The sequence below is a fragment of the Colossoma macropomum genome, unplaced genomic scaffold (assembly GCF_904425465.1).
Source record: "Colossoma macropomum unplaced genomic scaffold, Colossoma_macropomum, whole genome shotgun sequence".
Classification (NCBI taxonomy): Eukaryota; Metazoa; Chordata; class Actinopteri; order Characiformes; family Serrasalmidae; genus Colossoma; species Colossoma macropomum.
The window spans coordinates 9415134-9437241 of record NW_023494796.1 but is presented as its reverse complement, the minus strand read 5'-3'; the positions used below and the strand labels follow the sequence as shown (position 1 = coordinate 9437241).

The window sequence follows — 22108 nt, the reverse complement described above, 5'->3', positions numbered from 1 at the left end:
TCGCTCTGTCTTTTTTCTCTCTCTTTTTCCTCCCGCTCTTCTCTTTAGGCTCATAGCGTTGCAGTCATTAGGGGCCGCTGATCCTGAGAGTAAGCAGCTTAATGTTGTGTGTAATTCTCTTTTTACTCCACTTCTTTCCTTCTCTCCTTTTTTTTCTTTTTCTTTTATGGGTCATCTTTCCGAGAACGTTCCAGACCATCACTAACCTTGTTTTTTTTTTCACCTCGTATCAACTTTTTCGAGCGCTGCTCACTGTAACTGTTGCCATAAATCACCTTTAAAATGGCCTGGTTAACGGCTGCCTAGTCGAAATGGATGGAAGACAGAATAGATAAGAAGCTCTTCATGCTGAACATCAGTGTCATATGCTGACCTTCAGTGATTCGTTCTGTCTTTCGTACTGAAGCGATGATGTATATTTTCACAGCAGAAGATCAGACTTGTCGATGCTGATAAAACTGAAAGAACACTAAAGCCTCCCTACATGTCAGAATTTAGACAGCTTCCATTTGCCTAAGTGTTTATTACCTTTTATATCTGATATGGCTGCACAAGAAGTTTTAAAAGCAGTCGACTTTGGACCTCCTTGCAGCTGCTTCCCATATATTTATATGTAAAGCAATACTATAATATGTCCAGTATTACTTTGCTACATAGGGGGGCTTCATTTCTGTCTCTTTTACATTCAATCTTTATCATCTACTTTACATTAATTGTTCATATAATATATTACTTTACAACAATTGTACATATTATATATATTATATTTAGCAATTACTATCTCTATTAATGCCTTGGGTTTAAATAGACCATAACTCTTGTAAATATCTAAGGTCTGAATACTTAATGCTGTTTTAATGTTTTGTTTTGTTTTTTTTTCTGTGGGACTGCAGTTTGAATTTGATAGAATGCTCCACATCTTGATAAATGAAATAAAGCTATCCACTCATCTCTTATACGAATCATAACCAATGCAGTGGTTTTACAATATCTGTATGCAGTTTCCTTTAGCATTTTGTTCAGACTTAACTGTACCGTGTATCATATTCTTCTAAATTCCGTGCTGTCATTTAGAGAGAAGGCTGGCTCAATGGGCTGAGTAATTACCTTCTTCATCAGGCTCTAATCCCATGCTGAACAGTGAAAATGTATGAAGAATATGTTGTTATCCCACAGTTATTGAAATTCCTCAACTTTTTCACTTCATTAAATGCTTCGTTTGCAGTGTTCTGCTTTACTTTTGATTAGATTCAATATCCAGTTTTCGACAACATGGTGAACAGAGGAAATATTCCGAAATGACTCCTGACACAGCGCGTGCATCAAAAGCTCTCTGTAAATTGCAGTCCATTCTGAAAATGATTACATTTGCAAATTGGGGACAGAGCTCAGCTGTGATGGCTTTTCCGTTGACTTTTATAGAATTGATTTATCCAATACTATAGCTTTTAATCTTTCACTCTACCGTCCTCTTTCATCTCTCTTTCTCTCAATATCACTTTTTTCTACACAGTACACTTTTGAAAATAAAAGAGTTTGAAGAGTGGGTGAATGTGTGTAGGGTTACAGGAGGTCTGTCCTTGTGCTTACTAAGCTTGACTGAAGTGTGTTAAGCATAAAAACAGAAGAGGAACTTTAGAGCAAGAAAGCTACCAGCTGGTCAGATAAGGGGGCTGTGGGGACCAAAACACCCCATATTATAAAAGTCCCTGGCTTTGAACTTTATGCTGGTAACAATCTCGATGGTCCTTTTGTTCTTTGGCCTAGAGAACACAATGTCCATCTGAAAGGTTGACACGTCAAACCACAGCACATATTTTGTTTCCACTGTGCATCAGTCCATTTCACTTCTCTGGAGCCCAGAGAAGTCGGAGGCGTTTCCAGACATTGTTGGCAAATGGCTTCCACAGTGCAAAGTACAGCCTTAACTTGCATATGTGGATGAACGGTATTTATTGACAATAGTTTGTCTAAGAATTCCTGAGGTCATGTGGTGAAATCAAGCTGTTTTTAATGCAGAGCATGTGAAGGATCGAAGGCCACATGCATTCAGCTGTGGTTTTTGGCCTTGCCCTTTATGCAGAGATTTCTCCAGATACTCAAGATGGTAGGAGGTGGAAAACCTCAAATCCCTGCAATCACTTGATGTGGAATTTTGTTCTTAAATTGCTGACACATTTGTCATTTTCGCTCATGAAAGACTAGGCCTTTCATGGATGCTCCTTATAATTGCATCAGTACTTAAAAAGTTTTTTGAACATTTTCACAATATTCCTAGTCTTAAATTGCGCCAGGCATTAATTTCAAAATGAGCCTATCATTAAAAAAACAATGAGCTTGATTGAATAAAAGTATTTTCTTACAAGTGGATTAAGAAATCAGTTTGTTTGTTTCATTTCACACTTTTCATAACAAATGTACACAATTTTCTCTTACACTTAGAGGATCATCCCAGATATATTTATACCCTTCCAATTAGCAACTCAACATAGTTTAAGGCAAGCAAGTGATGATGTAGGCGTGCAGTTTACACCATGCTGTGTGACTTTGAAAATTTTTTATTGAATAAAATCAAGAATGTTTTGGCAGTGAAAACACTAACAGTAATGGACAGAGTGGAGTGGAGGGCAGTGTAGGTGAACGGGCGAATGAGGCATCTGTGTTTATATGCCCAGAAGACAGCACTGTACGTGTTAAAGGTGCTGACTGCAGTGGTTCAGCCGCAGTGGTAAGGTCAATGAAGTAAAGGGCAAAAGGCTCTTTTCTTCCCTGTGGTCCAGTTAACCTAATTCACCTCCTGTGTTATTGAAGCCTTGTAGCCATTTTAGCACAACTCAGCAACTCTGACACAGCTTCATGCAACACTACACTCATGAAGCTGTTAATGTTTCACTTATCAGTAGTTCATTTGGAAGCCTAATGTGGAATGGCCTGGTCTATTTGGGTGCCAACATTTGTTAGAAAAACAGATGCTAATAGAGGTGCTGCCAAATTGCTAAAGGATTTCTTCCTTCATCATCTGTTTAGCCCAGCACAGTGGGCAGGTCACAGGGGGCCAGGCCCGGATGAAGACTTTTAGGCCCCTGGGCACGAATGTTTGGTGTGACCCTACCTGGCTACCTTTCTCTGATGTTCAGGGATTTTTTGATGATATCACAGCAGGTAACATTAGAGCTGTGCAGCACCACAATGGCAGCATACTAACTGCAGTGTTGGCCACATCATCGCTACAAGCTTATTCATTTTCAAGTAGAAACAAAACAATAGCAAGATTACATATTCTGCATTAAGGAGAGCACAGGTTAGCATAAACCCAACAACTAATGCAATACGTCTCTATAAAACATGCCTCCACTTTTCATAACCAACACCTTTACCCCAGTGAAAACAACAAATTAAAATCTGACAGCTGGAATATATTTTATAAAGACAGCAAAACATCAGCCAGATAAAAACCCATTCTGCACTAAAGCATACTGCCATGGCAGGTGTGCAAATGTTTTCTTATTTCTTACTTGTGATGACTTTATGCATGAAAGTAGACAGTTCACAGGTCCCTACCAAAAAGGACAATGCAGCTTTGCAACTTGAGTGACTGACATTCTATATTTGGCTCTGGAAATGGGCCTCCCCTGCTGTGTCAGATCCCCCTAGGCATAAATATCTGGATATTCACATTCAGTACATTCAAAGAAACACTAGCTTAATACTAAAAAACTGAATGCTTGAGGTAATGGTGGATAGTTACTGTTGATAAGCAGTGACTGGAGTAGAAAATGATGTTCTGCCCAATGATGTTCAGGAATGATGTGGAAAGCATCAGGACCATGATTGGCTATAACACAATGACCAGTTTCACATTAGTTGTGTTTTTTTGCTGTGTCTCTAGTAAAATTCACACTGCAAGTATAATCAGCTGTTTAAATGTTGTCATAATTGCTCACAGGGGCTCCCTAGTGGCACTGAGCACACACCTGTATAGCCCATGGGATAATCCAAGCCTGTCTGTGGTCATCAATCTGTGGTCATATACTACAGATGTGGCAGATAGAGATTAGGCTGAAAAACACTAGAATGTTCCTTTCAATGTAAGGATGAACAGAAATGAAACGGTAAAATTTCCTGTAACATCTTCCAAAGCAGAAGTATGTAGCATTGTGGGAAATATCACTGATTTAGGGGCCATCATTACAGCACCTTTTCCTGCTGACATGGACTATCCTCTGCTTGAGGCTACACACTAAACTCTCAGCCTTGCCCATCAAAGAAGAGGCCTGCAGCCACTAAGGCTCATAGGAGTTGCGGTTCCTTGAGCAAATCCAGCCAGAGGTGATAGGTTAGAGAGAGCTGAAGGCAGGGCTACAGGAAGATTCCACTCAGACACGGCAGCCTGACCACATTCAGCTCAGCCAACAGTTAAGCAGCCTACTCTACTACCTACACACAGACTGTGCTGTAAAAGTCTCCCGAATATGGACAGTGAGCAACATGGCTGTTCCTGACCACAGTTACTGACATGGTCAGTTCAGATAAGGCTAAATCATTAGATACATATTTTGTCTGAATAGTCATTGGTTGACCAAAAAGACCCAAGTTTGGACTACAGATTATCTAATCCCTGCTTCCCTTAGACAAGTCAATATAGAAATGAAGCTCAAAACATTGCACCATAGAACTTCATTTGTTTGCATCATAAATTTGCCATATTTTTAGAGTCGCTAATTTTGCAACTTAACAAAGGAGCAGATTACACAGATTGTTACTATAGTCATGTGCAAAAGTTTGGGTGCCCCTGGACAAACAACATGTTGTGTAGAGTTTCTAAGTGAAAATAACACATTCTTTACAAAGAACACACATTTTAATACACAATTACTGTTCATTTGCTGAACGTAACATATTGGGGGAAAAAGCTATAGTGCGTTTAGTCGACTAACAGGAGAGAGTCCTAGAAGGATCTAAATGGGAGAAAGAGTAAACTTGCTTCTTTATCTTCTACTTGTCAGATCAAACAGCAGGCGATGGATGTAATGCAGCACATAATTCTGGGCAGGATGTTATTTTTCCTAGTGATCATGTACATGTGCTGGTTTAGGTGATGAGTGCTACCTGTTGTACAGCAGGATGTCTGGTGTCCATATCTGATTGGAGGGGAAGCGTAGGTTATTCACACCGGGATAATTCTCAGGATTCCAGCTTAGATACACATCTGTCCAGCCCTGTATGCACAAAAACACACATAGCTTTGTTTTTATACCATGTAAAGACGTGGGGTCATATGCACTATATTTATGTTGTCTGAATAAAACGTGCCATCTCAGAAATGGCAACTGTACCACGAAGAACAGATTTTTCCAAGTCATTTTGGACCATTTCTATTTGTCTATTCATCATAAAGTTTAAACATAATATAATATAATACAATATTATATAATATAATATAATATATATGTAATAACATACATCACTGGATATAAGTCAGAAACCACCATTAATTAATGTAATTTCCTGTCAAAACAGCAATTAAGTTATTCATTGTTGAGCATCAGGAAAAGAAAACAAAGAAAACATATATATATATATATATATGTAATGGAAAATAACACAGAAGCCTCAACAACTATATATATATATGCATGCAAACATTTATATAATGAAAATATATCCCATATAAATTTCTATATGTAATATGTCCCATAAATATTGTATATATGGAACAATATATATGTCACAATAATGTCCCATGTGTGTTGTATATGTTTCTATATGTAGACTCTTCCTGCAAACAAAAACAAACATGCACATGCAACATGTGAGTGCCCCAGATGAATACACACACACACACACACACACACACAAACAAACATAAACAAATTGAGCACACACAGCTGTCGTCCAGCTGGGGCATACCGACATGAGCTAACCAATGGGACTAAGAAAAAAGTGCACACACACACACACACATACACACACACACACACACACACACACACACACACACATACAGTTTGTGTGTGTTTGTGCCTTTTCTCTCAATTATGTAAAGTCCTGTTTCTCACACATCACTGTTTCATGCACATCTCTTTCCAAACTACATTGATTTGCCAAGAACTCAATGCAGCTCACACATCCAGGTCAGCGCCCCTGTATGGTCTGTCTTCTCTGTGTTTAAAATGCAGCTGAGTTTCTCTCTTCATCTTTTTAGACTGAGGCTTTGGGTCACAGGCCTTTGCCACTGGAGCACCGGCTTTCATCTGCTCGGATTACATTCAAATCAGTGTGGATGTCCGTGTCTATGTATGTTTTAGGTTTGTCCCCTCTAAGTCAGCTTAATCTATTGTAGCATTCTTGGACTAAGACTCTGTCAGTCAACTACCACCAAGCTTCTCCCACAAATGCATTCTTTTGTAGAAGATGTTGGAAGATTGGGCAAGCTTTACAGAGGTCCACCTAATGAGAAACAGTTTTTGTCAAAGTACCACAATAATTCACATCAGAGCACCAGAATGTTCATTCAGAGTCACGGTTTAACAGTGAATTTCTAGCAGTGATGTTTCAAGGGTCTGAGGTGAAAGGCTGAGTGGAGTCTCCATCTCTGGTGTGCAAGTCTGAGTCAAATCTCAAGCCCCTGGGGTACAAGTTTGAGTCGAGTCTCAAATTTCTGGGTTGCAAGTCTGAGTTGAGTCCCGAGTTTCTGGGACGTGAGTTCATTCATGAATATTGAATATCAAGCCCTAGGTGCAAGTCCAGTCGAGTCCCAAGTCTCTGAAGTGCTTATCCGAGTTCTGTCTTAAGTCCCTTGGGTTTGAGTCCTAGTTGAGCCTTGAGTTCAAGTTGAGCCTCTGGGAGTCGAGTCTCAAGCCTCTAGGGTGCAAGTCCAATTACAGCCGTGAGTCTCTCAGGTGCAAATCAAAGTTCAGTCTCAAGCCTCTAGGGTGCAAGTCCAAGTCGAGTCTAGGATTTCTGGGGTGCAAGTTTCTGTAATGAGAGTCCAAGCGGAGCCTCTTTTGTGCATGTCTGAGTCAAGTCTTGAGTATCTGGGGTGCGAGTTGAAGTTGAATTATCGAGCCTCCAGGGTGCAATTCTGAGTTGAGTCACAGGTCTCTGAGGTGCAAATTCGAGTTCAGTCTCAAGTCTCTGGGGTTTGAGTCCAAGTTGAGCCTTGAGTTCAAGTCAAGCCTCTAGGGTGCAAGTCTAAGTCGAGTCTAAAATTTCTAGGCATGTCTGAGGCAAGTCCAAGTCTTGACTCTCTAGGGTTTGAGTCGAGTCTCTGAGGTGCGAGTCTGAGGCAAGTGTCTAATCATGCTTGAATGTATAAAAATGTTCTTAATAACATATATAACAACATTGAGTTTCCATTTAAGGCAAACTATCTGTATAGTCCAACGTTTTGTGATACTATGTAATTTATTTATCAGTGTTGAATTTCACAACAAATAAAACCGAATGGTTCACCAGGAAAAACCTCAGTTGGGGACAGTTGTGCACACACACATGTATTTGCACCCTTGCAGTGGCAGCACGCTTAAACTTCTGTGTCTGTGTTTGTCTGTGTGTGTACGTGTGTGTGTGTGTGTGTGAGAGAGAGAGAGAGAGAGAGAGAGAGAGAGAGAGAGAGAGAGAGCATGTGTGTGTGAGACATTATTTAACCTAGCAGATGAAAGAGAAGGAAAACTGGGTTCTTTTCTTCTTCTCATCTAAACAAATCACATTAGAGTAGCCATGGGGAACAGGGTGCTCTCTCTGTGTTCTCTTCCTCCAGTGGCTCTGTTCCCTCAGGGCTCAGCAGCCATCACGGACCAGTTGGCACTGCCAATGAGATGGGCATTGGGCACGGTACGTGTTGCATATGTGAGACACACACACACACACACACACACACACACACACACACACACACACACACAGCAATTTTGTTATCAGAGTTAAGCCAGGCACGAACTACATGATTTTACCCCATCTTTGCCGTGTTTGACAAGTTTTCCAAATGCCATCAAAAACAAAATCCCCAAAATTTGCACAGAAAGAGATGTTTTTTCTCTTGGTCAGAATTAGGACTCTTGAACTGCACTGTTGGGTCTGACCATCCAGATGTTTTTCAAACATTTCACAGGTTTGAAACCTAAACCAAGCAATTCTCAGACAAAACAAGTTTCTGTGATGTGAAATGTATGTCCTCCCTTAGATGCTGAATACATAAATGGCAAAGAGTTAAACTGGGGCTAGAATGATATGGAACAACATTCTGGAGCCCTTCAGGTAGGATGAGGAAAAATAATGATTTCTCTACTTTTACCAGCAGTGTGATTGAACTGATCCAATGAATCAAAATCATGGAATAATATAAGATCAATCATGTCTCTCTAGAAAGATGAAAGACAAGCCATGTTTCACTGGAAAAATTAAGGGTCAGTCATATTTCCTTGGAAAAATTAAGGACTAATGATCTTTTACTGAAGAAATAAGGCCCAGTGTTTTACTGGAGATATTAAGGACCAGTCATATTCTGTTGGAAAAAAATAGGCACTGATCATATTTCATAGGAAAAATTAAGTGTGTCACTGGAAAAATGATGAACCAATCATGTTTTGTTGTAAGGACCAATGATGCTTCACTGGAAAAATGAACCAATCATGTTTAGCCGTGAGAACCAATCACGCTTCACTGGAAAAACAAAGAACCAGTCATGTCTTGCTGGGAAAAAAAGGACTAATCATGTTTCGCTGACAAAATGAAGGACCAATGATATCTTGCTGGAAAAATAAAGGACCAATCATGTTTCACTGGAAAAATGAAAAATTGCCTTGGCCACCCAATGGCCACCCCATTTATATTGTCCTAGAAGCACCACTGACCAGCAAGCTTTAAATCCAAAATGCAACCCATCAAAATATCAACTATAAAATGTATAGTCCAGTTCTGAAATCTGATTGGCCACGCTTGAAGCCATTGTTGTACAGTTGATATATGTGCACGCTCATCAGCTCACACATCAGCTGAATTCTGTCAACTCACATCTATAACATGTTTACAATCACATTAAAAAAAACTAAATAGTTGATGAAATAAGTGGAATATGTAAGTTCTAAAGTATTTAACACTCATTAGCCCAAGTTAAAATACAGAAATGCTACTACTGGGGCTAAATGTACCTCAGTAGCTCTTAAATATCATGCCCGTCCACCTCGTCCTTCTCTATAATTTTACACACCCATCTGTGATTTCCTCACACCGACATGCATCACACTTTCTCTTGGAGAACATGAACTAAATAACTGTCTGTCTTATTGCTTGCAGATATTTGCTTTCGACATGGCACTATCATCATTTTATAAAGTGCTCCTGAACTCCGTTATTTTTAGCTGCATGCTTCGTTTTTTAGTAGGCCTGTTTAGTAGAACCAATTGCCTATTGCGCTCTCATGCATACGATTCAAAAACATTCACACAGCTTCAGTGCTTTCCTATTCCAATAAGCACTGTTGTTTACTGGAAATGAAATAAAAACATAAATGATTTTTAGTCAATAGCATTGGTCAAACAGTTTATTGGTCACTCAGTTGATTATTTACATCCCTAGATACTATAAATGAATTGTATTACAAACATGCTTTACGCCCTTCTATAAATTATGTGTAAATATTATAAGAATACTCTTTAATGTTCACTTAGGAGCCTAAAATGTTTAATCTGCTACCACAAATACTCATATTGAACCAAAATTAAGTCCCTTTTGCCGCTTAAGCGATGAGACCTGGATCTAATTAAACATGGTGAAATAGATGGAATGTGTCTGGCCTGTCACATTTAGGGTGTTTTTACGCCTACTTGTTCTTTAGTGCAGTTTGTTTTGACAAGTGGGAACATTTTTTAAGATGATCTGCACCAAATGAGGGAAATCAACATTGGAGCATGCTCTTCTCTTCTTCTTGCAGCTTGTCAGTGCTGTACTGTCCAAATAATCTATGTTTTTTAATGCCTGACTCTTTATATATAGTCATATCGCTCCTGTAGCACGAGCTGCTGCTAAAAATGACAGATGAGCAATAAAGTAACGGCAAAGCAATGCCTTTGATATAAGAACATGGATCGCCGAATGTGTTGCAGCCATCCGATTTGTGATCAGTAAACAAACAGCCATGTGTGTAGTTTGGAGCACTTTAGCCAATGTAGTGTGAAACCAATCAAACTACTTTGTGATAAAATCACTAAAAAACCCATAATAGGCATGAAAAGAGTCTTAGACTGTGTTCAGTCTGCAGGCAAATCGGATTCTCAAATCAGATCTTTTGAGGCGACTGTCCACACTGATATTTGCAAGTAATCAGATTGGATTTGTGTGTCCAGATATCACCAACCTATCTGCATGGGTTGATGTGGTAATGACGTAGGCATCACTAACTACGTAGCTACGCTGGTGGATTACAAATGCGGATGCAGGAGAGATGGAGGTGCATCATCTCGCCCTCCAAACTCTTTAAAATTCTCTGGCATGAGCCTGAATCTTTTGACTCTTCTTGAATCTCAGCACTTCTGTCACTCTGGATTCTACATTGTTATTGTTTGTAATGTTGCAAGTGACGTAGAAGACATTTTGAAATTTCTGATTTGAGCAGCCAGAGCATCCAGACTGAGATGCGTCTGTAAAAAATCTGATTGCAAATGCATTCAAACTACCTCCAAGTGTAATTTTTCAAAAATCAATCTGGTTGTGGGTTCAAATCCCAGGACTGACTGGGTAGGCCTGGTTATGCTCACCTAACCCACCCTAGTGTCCCAGGCAGTGCTGTGCCACCCCCAGACTGGGCATTGTTATTGATCTCTTGTAGGACCAATACAGTACATAACATAACAAGGCTGTAAAGTGAGTGTATCATGTTTGCTAACATTTATTTTAATATGATAAATGCCCTTGCAGAACAATGTTAAGATCAGTTAGCTAACTATGTTAGCTTTCCTTAGCTGTGCTGCTGACATTGCTGATTACTTATTAAATCTGTCAGATTAAACATGCATATTTGCATAAAGCATTCTGTTTGAAGATCAATATTAATACACTTTTATGTGTGCAAACCTTTGCATTCTTTGAGGTTTGCGAAAAGATCTCATGTAAAAGGCAATCTATGTTTGGCAGGTAAAGTTCGCTGGCTACCTTAATTCTGAATATCTGATCTGTTTTGTGGGTCCAGCCCACTTTATATTGGAGTGTTATGTGGCCCATTATCGAAAATGAGTTTGACAGCCTATAAAAATAGACAAAGGCACAGACAAAATTTAGGCTTGATGCTGCTTTTTAGGTGTGTTATATACTCTTTTACCACCATAATGCTTTGTCCTATTCTTTTCTTCTTTAAATCCCCTATAAACATGAACTGTCCCTGTCTCTGGCCCAGTCCAGCTTTTGAAAAGGTTGTCACTGAAATTGATCAACAGGATCAAAAACCACTTTGGGAAATTTCCCATACCTGGCTTAAATTCTCAGGCAGCTGATCAATGTGCTTAACCTGTGCATTTAGACTAATGAGGGCTGAACAGGCAGATTACGGATCAGGATCCTGATGATAGACTGTGATGAGTCTGCACGCGTGGAGGGGGTTTCAAAGTGTCCTTGCTGAAACTCTTTTAAAGGGTCCATGTCTTATTTTTTTCCCTTTATGTCTACTGAGTTTATATACAAAAAAGAGTCGCATTTCATGTTTACTTGACCATTTTACACCTTCCTTATATCCCTTAGCAGTAAATAGACTGTTCTATTAAGAGTGATATATGTAAATGATCTCTCCTCTTATTGGCTGCATTGTACTGCACCTCATTGCACTCCCTTCCCAACAGCCAGGAACAGCACAACATTTAGCTGTCTTCTCTAATAACTCTGCAACAGGCTGTCGGCAGTAACAGCACTCCATATCACTTTAACATGAGTGGGAGGGGCTAAACTGCTTTGGGCTGAAAAAGCAGTCAAATATAAATGTATTCATATATTCAAAATGAGTTGTTGCAAGTTTGGTTCATGTTTTTAGAGTAAAATCATTTTTTTTCTCACATGAGCTCACATTTCCCGCAGTGTGGTTTATTTAATAGAGAGTGTGTTTAACACTGTGGCTCCTGCATTTACTCCAGTAGTAGTATGTTTAGCACAGCAGATTTCGGTGTGAGGAGGCTTTTATGATGTCACTGCATTTAGCAGAAAAATTTAGAAATGCTTACTCAGATTTTGATATTTTTGGTTTGGGTCTGTTCCATGAAAACTACAAGCTCCTGATGGTGAAATCTTAAGTAGTGTGTTGGCAGGAAGCATCTGATACCCATGAAAAATAACAGGCTATAACAGCTTCCATCTTCTAGGAAGGCTTTCTACAAGATTGTGGAGTGTGTCTGTGAGCCCCTTTAGTCAAAAGAGCATTTGTGAGGTCAGTCACTGACGTCAGCTTAGAAGGCCTGGCTCGCAATCAATGTTCCAGTTCATCTCAAAGCCGTTCAGTAGGGTTGAGGTCAGGGCTCTGTGCAGGCCAGTGGAGTTCCTCTACATCAAACTTGTAAAACATGACTTTATAGAGCTCACTTTTTGCACAGGAGCACAGTCATGCTGGAACAGGACAGGTTCTTCCCCAAACTGTTGCCACAACGTTGGGAGATTATAATTGTCTAAAATATCTTTGTGTGCTGTGGCATTAATATTACCCTTCACTGGAACTATGAGGACCAGACCCTGAAAAACAGCTCCAGACCTTTATCTCTCCTCCACCAATCTGCCAAAGCCAGATTCATCCTTCTGCTAGACAGCAAAGCATGATCCAGCCCAGAGAACACATTTCCATTGCTGCAGAGTGGTGGCATGTTTTACACCACTCCAGCCGACACATGGCATTGCACATAGTGATCTTAGGCTTGTGTGCAGCTGCTTGGACATCAAAACCCATTTCATGAAACTCCTGACACACAGTTCTTGTGTTGATGTTTGTAATGAGGTTTGGAATTCTGCTTGGAGTAATGGATGATTTTCATGCACTATGTGGTTTAGTACTTGGCCCTGCTCTGTGAGTTTGCGTGGTCTACGGGCTTCATGGCCGAACTGTTGTTGCTTCTAGATGCTTCCATTTCACAATAATAGCAATAATATTATAATACAGTTGACTGCAGCAGATCTTGCAGGGCAGATATTTCATAAACTGGTTTGTGGCAAAGGTGGCATCCTATGACAGTGCAACATTTAAACACACTGAGCCATTCAGTGTGACTGATTCTACTGCCAGTGTTTGTCTATGGAGATTGCATGGCTATGTTCTTGATTTTACACCTGTTAGCAATAAATAGGAGGGGTGTCCACATACTTTTGGCCATATAGTGTATTTAATAGAAAAGTCCAGTTTCAAAAAAGTTGGGACAGTAGGTTAAATATGAATAAAAATGGAAAGCAGTGAACAAAAACAGTACAAAGACAAGATCAACTTGATTGTTTTTGTAAATATTCACTCATTCTGAAATTGATGCCTGCAACACTTTCCAAAAAAGTCAGGACAGGAGCAACGTAGGCTGAGGAACATTGTGATGTTCTAAAAACATCTTTGTGAAAATTACATTTTCTGCTGAACCGTTGGTTTAAGAGCTGAGAGATAAATTATTAATATTAAATTACATCATGCTTGTGTTATTGCAGATTGACCTTAAACAACTGCATCAAAAACACTGTTTTAACTTCACAGCCAGAGACTGCACTCAGCAGTCTGAGTGAGGGAAGCTGAGACCATGGAGAGGTAATGCGTACAAAACGAATCTGCGTCCCTAAACAAACCCCCCGTCCTGTCCGAAGCAGTGCGGCACGATGCTCACACCAGCAATTTAGCAGCCTAATGTATTTTGACACAAGCTGCAATCTCAAATGAATCACTTTATGTCCAGTTAGAGGACAGTCTCTTCCAAAAAATTGCTCCACAGCGAGGCGCCTCATTTCACATAAGTGAATAGCGTTATTGCACCACCATTCTGCTCTACCCTGTTGATGTTTTGCTGTTGTTTTTGTGGCTGTAGTCCTCCGGGCCCAACCTGTGACATTCTATCCTGAAGCCTTTCCAGCATCATCAGCCATTAGCATGTCTCTATGGCTTTAATATCCCTATTATAGCAACCTTTGCGAAACCACAATGCATTGACCTCATTTACATTTCCACCAATGCTGATGTTGTTGTTGTTATTTCTCCTGCTGTTCTCCTGGGCAATGTCTAAGCAATGAGCATCTTTCAGAAGCCATGCACATGTACACAGACACTCGCAACAATGCCGCTCAGCAGGGATCGGCTCAGGGAATATTAATATTTATTTAAACTAAGCTAAAGCTCACAGATGGATTACATTTGCTAATAAAAGCAGGGCTTGTAGTGGACACACACAAAACAATGTCAGCACATGGGGTCATACATATGTCCCATATGTGTTATATCTATGTTTGTACCTACAAGTAATTATATGTTCCCTATGTACATGTAATAATACTGTAAAATAGGCCATTAAGTACAAATTATTCATTTTTCAGAGTTAGGAAAAAAACATAATATCATGTCTTGCAGTATTGAGTGCATATACTGTTTACTTTTACTACAGCTTCCATTCTTCAGTGTTTGAAAGAAATCTGCAGGGACATTTTTCCACATCTCTAAAGTTCAGTCTTAGAAGTTGGTTGCATTTACTGCTTTTCATGATCCAAGTAATCCCAAACACATTCAGTGATATTGAGGTCTGGACTCTGTAGTGGTCAGTCCATTGTTCTGTGAACACCAGCAGCTTCTTTGTTTGATTCTCTAATGTTTTTTGTTCTTTTTTTAGTGATTGAAAGAAAAAAAGAAAATGGGACTCCTAAGAACAACAACTGCACAAGACCTAATAGACCACCAACACTGTCCCCATCAGAAAAACAGCACTTAGTGTAGCTGTCAAGAAGCCATAACTAAGAAATGGATATAGAGAGATAGAACATTTGCAGATTAAATAAAGAAGCTGCTGGTGTTCTCAGAACAATGGACTGACCACCCCAGAGTCCAGACCTCAACATCACTGAAGGTGATTACTTGGATTGTTAGAAGCAGAAAATGCAACCAACTTCTAAGACTGAATTTCATATATTCAAACATATTTAACTTATCCAGTATATTCAAACACATAATCCAACAAACATACATATAAATGATAGTAGAACTCACCAGTTGTAGCCAGGCATTGGTGATAAGCACTTGATTCTTCTCATCCTAAAGGAGAACAAAGAAAGAAAACAGAAAACAGGTTTGATATGAAAGAAAGATTATTCACTGTAAAAAAATACTGTAAATGTACAGTGAGTACATTATAGTAATCTACTGCACTGCTTAAATACAGCAGATTGCTGTAAAAAAGTATGCATTCTGGTAGAAAGTGTTCAAGCTTCTTGACAAATGGCATATTTTACAGTACAGTAAATATTTGCAAAGTATACTGTGACAAGGACTTTTATTTTGTATGTCTGAATATTGAGGTAACAGGTGCAGAAGCCTCTCAGTATTAAATGTGGCTTTGTTATTTTCTGTTAATAGGCTTTATTTCTTTCTCTACAGTTCATTTCACAGATTTATAGTTGTATGCAAAAGTTTGTGCACCCCTGGTTAAATGGTATTTTGTTGATTTTCTGAAAATTTTTGAAAAGTTAACACATTATTTACAGAGACATTTGTGCACATTTTAATGCACAATTACAGTTCATCTGTTGAATTTACCATATTGGAATCAAACACAGTGATTGTCATGTATAGCAAAGTCACAACCACTGAACATTGTGTGCAATTACACATTTCCACCAGAGAGGTCTCCAAATCCCCAAAACTTACTCAGTGCAGCTTTAACGTGTTATATTTGCCCCAAAGATATATTAGGATGCATTTTACATGTTTTGTTATTCCAGCCTTTATGGTGCCTTCAGTAGTTTATCCCAGTTGATTTTTCACTAAAACAGACATTAACTGATGTTAAGATCATTTCTGATCTTATCGATTGGCATAAACTCATATAACTGCTGTAATGTCTTCTGTATAAGATGTGCTTGATAAACAGTTTAGGACTGTTGTGATTACACTATATAGCTATAATTACCTGAAATTCAACAGTATGTAATACTTAAGGTATGTACAATAAACCTCTGTATTATGTAATTACTAGCGCTGTGGAAGTTAACATGTAAACACAATCAATTATTGACAGCACTTTTTTTACACTTTTTCCTAGTTTCACCCTTCAAATTATGTGTTAATATATCAGTAATTCAGCGGAAAATGCTGGACAGCACTCACAAGAGAGAAGCAAATAAACGCAACAGTGGAAAACTCCAGTTCCCCTCAAAACACTATCTGAGAGCTACTTACATAGGGACTTCACAAACTTTGAATAGTGCATATTAAAAAATAACGCTTGGGAATGTATAAGCAGCTTATATCAAAATCTTAGTGCAGGGTCAAATTTAAGCAAATAAGACAAATGTGACTAATTGTGATAAATTATTAATTGTTTAACTGCCCTAGTAACTACAGTATAATGATGAGGATAGGAATTGCAGTGCGATGCAATTGAGCTGTATATAAACAATACTTTACATTAATGTAAATACAGCACATTTTACTTACATGAATCAAAAACATAGTAAGAACATATATTTTGATGACTTTAGTGTGTTGTAACAGTGAATTGAGTATCAGTACTGTAAATAAACAGTGTTACGCTCGAGAAACTGCTCCCTCATAATTACTGTTATTTTGCATCAAAATTTGCTTTGTACAACTGGAGGGTTAAATTAAAGGGAAATCATTGAGATGTAAACAAAGTCATTCAGAGCGGTTTGGTGTGAAGTGCTCTTTGTCCTTTTCTATAGAATCAAAATTGTTCACAGTAGTGATAGGAACACGACGTCTATCTCTAAAAGCTCCCCCATAGAAAGTTATTACACAAAATGGTTATGAATACTCAGCCTGATGTCTGAAATATTGTTCTTGCTCTGTTTGGAGATAATACTTGGGCCTAAAGCATATTAGTTAAAATCCATTCATGGCGGAGAGATATGGCGTTTGCAGGGCAAAAAAGTAGTCCCTAAAGGAAATGTTTTTTTTGCAGATTTACCACTAATCTGACATGTGTAGGTTTGCTGGTCATTTGGATAGTAAAATCAATGACTATTTGTAATGTAGACATTGTGACACCTGGTTCCTATCACCACCATTGTAAAGAAATCTTTTCACTCAGTTTCTCCACTAGCACTCTTTCCATCTCTCAATCCATCAGGCATTTTCTCCTTTTGGGCTTCCAGATATTGAGATATGGACAGCTGTGGCATTGCTGGGGTCACACTCACAACCTCCTGGTGTTGGGGTGAATACTTAAACCACTGCCCCACATGTACCTGCATTACTTTAAAACAACATTTTTTTTTATATATATATTTGAAGACACAGAGACCTGAGTGACTTCAGGAGCTTGCAAGTGGTGCAATGGACTAAGCATTCACTCCCATCATCTTAACTGCAGTGATGCCACAGCCATTCATAACTGGGAGCCTAAGAGGAGAAAACACTTTATTAAATGTTTAGGGACACAGAAACCTGAGTAATTTCAGGAGCTTGCAAGTGGAGCAATGCACTAAGCATTCACCCCCACCAGGAGGTTGTGGGTTTTAACCTCAGTGATGCCATAGCCATCCATAACAGGGTCCCAAGAGGAGAAAATGCCTGATGGGATTTCTCAGATGGAAAGAGTCTCAGGTAACTATAAAATCAAGTTATGACATACATTCTATTGCGTATCTAACAGACTGTATGTCTTATGTGAGTATAGAATGTCTGAGAGTATAGAATGTATCTCTAATAGATGCAGACCTAAAAATGAGAGTCCAGAGAACTTTTGACTAAGCTAAGAGGTTTGAATTGTGTGAACTCTAGTGTCTAAGTTTACACAAGAAAAGCTAAGAAGTTACTTTATAATTTTCAATTGAGCTGACTAACAGTGTTATAGACTCTGTCTCCCTCTCACCCACTCTCTCCATCTTAACCCCCCCCAGCACCTCCGACCACACACAGACAGACGCATTAGGAGCTTTTGAGATGAGTGTGCGAGAGTGGTTATGACAGTCGGTGTGAATTGGAGCAATCTCCGACACTGTAATAATCACCACTAGAATGGAGAGCACTTCTCAGTGTAATATGCCTTTATGACTTCATGAAAGCCGCGTTACGTAAGCCTTTGCCTCAACATTTACCGAGCGCTTTCAGCGGGCGGGTGTCTGAAATGCTGTCTGCTCTCACTCGGGGCTTCGCTGTTTTGATTATGAGATACATGATGGAGGTGATATGATGATAAAGGAAACAGAGCTGACCAAACAGGCTGGAAAACAAAGAAAGGAAAAATTCATCTCCATTTATGCACAAAGCCAAAGAGCCAGTGAAACGGGGAATAACGTGTGGCCTACATAAGAGCCACTGGAAAGACAATGAACAACTTTTCCCAGCCTCTGCTGTGCACTATTTAGCTTACAGCTGGGGATTTACAAAGGGTCAACTCATGGTCGGCCAGACAGAGAGAGAGAGAGAAAGAAATTGAATTTTCCATCAGAAAACAAGAGAAACATCCATAAAGTGGCAAACACTTTATTTGATGGCTTCCCAAATAGGGACTTCATAAGCATTGTACAATATACAAACCTAACCTTCGTCTGTATTTACACAAAAGCAGCGCAAAGATAAGATATGCAATGTTTTTTTTCCATTGGTTTTTATGAATATATACGCTTATTCAGAAGCCACAGGCATCATATTTATAGGGGACCTATTACATTTATTTTCAACACTCAATTTTATTTTTGGTCTGTTAGAATAAACTTACATGCTTCAGTGTTCTAAAAACACATTATTTTTCGTCATACCGTACATCTTTATTCACCCTCTGTCTGAAATGCTCTGTTAGAACTCCTGTGTCTTTAAGCCCCGCCTCCAGATGAGCCCAGTGCGCTCTGATTGGTCAGCTCACCTAGTTTGTTCTTATTGATCAACCGCCAGAGCGGTCCACCCCTAAACGTTCCACCCCTGTCTTGCAATCCGAAGACAGACTCCTGTAAAGTTACCATTTTGGAGATACAAGGTTTTCTTCTGACAACAGCGATATATTAACCTTCCAGGTTCCATACATTTATAAAAAAATTCATAAGGTAAAACATGAAAGATTGTGTTTTTGTACTGTTTTCAATGTAATACAGGTCAAACTGAGTATACTAATCACTGCTTTCTGGTAGATCCACATCAATAATTATTAAAGTGAGGCATTCTAAAAACTCAAACAGGCCATCATTTGTGTTCTACCTGCTAAAAGGCCAGTATTGGTTCAAACTTCATCTTGATGCATGGTGCTTGGGACGTCGCAGATCACTGTTTGTGATGTAATTTACAGACGCTCTCTTAGTTACCAGTGATTTCAGCCATCCAAATCACCATGTCTTGTGAGTTTAAAATGCATTCATTTTACACAAAACCTCAGATCTGACCTTCTTCGTTTCAAAAAATGATCATTTACACATGTGAACATTTTGCACCCATCATTCAAAAACTACTCTATAAAGAAATCATACATGCGAAAATGAAACCAACTTCTTTGGACTTCAGAGTTCAAAGAAGGTTTCACAGTCAAATTCCATGTACTAGTAACATTTCACTTGTTCACACTGAATGTGCAAGATCATGAAATCATGGGTTAAGAGCTCAGCTTTTTCGAGACTCGCCATAAAGAAGAGGAGCTTTGAAACTGTCACTTTTCCCTCCAGGCGCTAATGATTCAGCTTTCTGAAGGGGAGTCCGTCCTTGCTCTCTCACGCTTCCTCTTTCTCTCCGGCTGCTCCCTCTCTGTGTGTGTTAAATCTGCTCGGTGTGCGCAGTTTCATTTGGCACCCGCAGCAAGAGACCCATTTGGCGTCCGCTTGTCGAAAGCGTTCCAGCGCTTGCGATTGCCAGGCCGATGCTAACCAGCATGATAACAACAGCCAGCCGTAACACCTGACGCTACCCTGAGCTTTCTGTTAGCCTGAAACATTTTTGGGGGTAAAACACTAAGCTCCAGTGTTATTTGGGTTAATCTCGTTGTCGCTAAAACAATCATTGCTTTTGTTTTTTTTTAGAAAAGGGGAGCAAAAGCGTTAGAGCTTCATCTGTGAAAAAAAACTGTGCTACTTTACAAGCTAATGGAGGGACGCTTGTGTAATTGCTTCACCTAGACCTAAATTTCCCACAATCGCTCTCCCTCCTCATAATACTACTCCAATTAATCTGATAGAAAACACTCAGGCCAGGTGTTTCAGTCTGGTGCTTGGAATCATATTGCAATTAGTCGCTAATACTGTAATTAGCAAATAGCCTCTCTGTTTGTTTTTCATTGTCTGTATAACACACATAGCAGCGCTGACCTGTCGAGGCTTTCTAATCCTGTCCTCTCTTGTGGCGTCCTCATTTAGCATCCCAGAACAAGCTTTTTCATCCCTCTGTTCATCACCATGTTCTTTGAGCGTGACACACTAAAGTCTACTGGAGTTTAATATGATATTTCTCATGTGATACAGTATTCTGTAGAGCAAAATTCAATGCACATTTTTTTTTTTGTATTTTTGCCTCATCGGTTTGACAGAATTCATGGTTTTATGTAAATGTCAGCATTTATCAGTGTTTGGGAATCCCTGTGGTGTCCACCAATCCTGCTAGCCAAGCCACTGAGCTGTAGGCTAATAAATACCACAAAACTAGCAAGAGTGTAACTCTTAGCCAAATCTGAAAACACTGCCAGCTACCTTATTCAGGCCCTGAACACCAAGTTATAAACCCCTGGGCACAAATGTTTGGTGGCTATCTGGCTAACGTTTTTGGGTGGCTACAGAATTTGTGATATTAATGACAGCTCAGGTTAACAAACTCAACAACCAATACAACACTTCTCTTTAACGAATACATCCACTGTTGGCAAGCAGCACATTTACCCAAACACATCAGTCATCCTAGGCTAAAGCGTACTGCCATGGCGGGCATGGAAAATGTTTTTGTTCCATCCTACCTCTCGTGACTTTATGCAGGGTGGTAGACAGTCCACAGATCACTTTCAACAAGGACGATGCAACTCGGGTTAGGATGATCCAGGCCCGACCTTGCTAACTTTAGCTTTTAGCTAGTTGTCCTCCTCATCTGAAAAGTCAGGTTTCTCATTTATTTGTTCAAATAATCCATTCACTCCATTGTAGTGAAGACTTGTAGACAGATCCCTCAGTTATGCAGCTGCAGTAAGAAATTTAGCGAGTTGTAAAGTTAGTAATCTGCCTTTCTTCTGTTTTCATAACTGATGTTTATGCACGTTCTTCTATTCTAATGATGCGCATAAAAGGTACTTGAACCTAATAACTCTCCATTGTGGAAAAGCTGCCTGCTATAAACTTAAGTAAGCGTGCATTACCAGCCATGTCCATGAGGTGCATATGATAAAACAAAAACAACCGCACAGCGTTCATAATGTACACCTTTGTTTATCAGATTGCATGTCAATGTAGCTAGCTAATTAGTTATCTGCTAAAAAACCAAACAGACCAGCATGCATTCCATGCTGGTCTAAGCTGGTCTTTGCTGGCCTGGTCAGCATAAACCATCCTACCAGCATCCAAAACACAACATTTGCCAGTTTTTCTAGAAGTGTTGTGCAGGGTGTAGACTAGCTTGTGGATTGGTCAGCTACATAAGCCATTTTATACGGAGCTCTGGCTAGCTAAAATAGCTATGTAAGCTAAATTTAGCCAACTTAGGAAGAATTCCACGATCTTCCAGATTCCAGTTTAACACCTGGCTAAATATGTTGTGATCTTATCTTTAACTCAGCCTTCATCATGTCGACATTCATTTGCCAGATTGTGTGTGAATGTAACTAGCTAGTGCAGGGTGTAGGTTAACTTGTGCATTGATGACTAGCTAAGGCATTTTCTGTAGCCTAGCAATCTGCAATAAAATTACTTTAACTAACTTAGAAAGTACCTTTTCCTGTAACCTGGCTAGCTACAATAGCTACATAAACCTAATTTAGCACACTTG

General features: G+C 39.3%; 1 protein-coding gene across 1 annotated transcript in view; it reads right to left on the bottom strand.

Annotated features, from left to right (window-relative positions):
* The window catches only part of chrna8 (cholinergic receptor, nicotinic, alpha 8), a 90963-nt gene that overhangs the window by 34464 nt on the left and 34391 nt on the right, over positions 1–22108 (bottom strand). The window contains exons 3-4 of the mRNA XM_036583764.1: positions 15194–15238; positions 5110–5219 (exon numbers count right to left, since the gene is read on the bottom strand). Of these exons, the coding sequence (XP_036439657.1) occupies positions 5110–5219; positions 15194–15238 (155 nt within the window). The remainder of the gene's footprint in view (positions 1–5109; positions 5220–15193; positions 15239–22108) is intronic.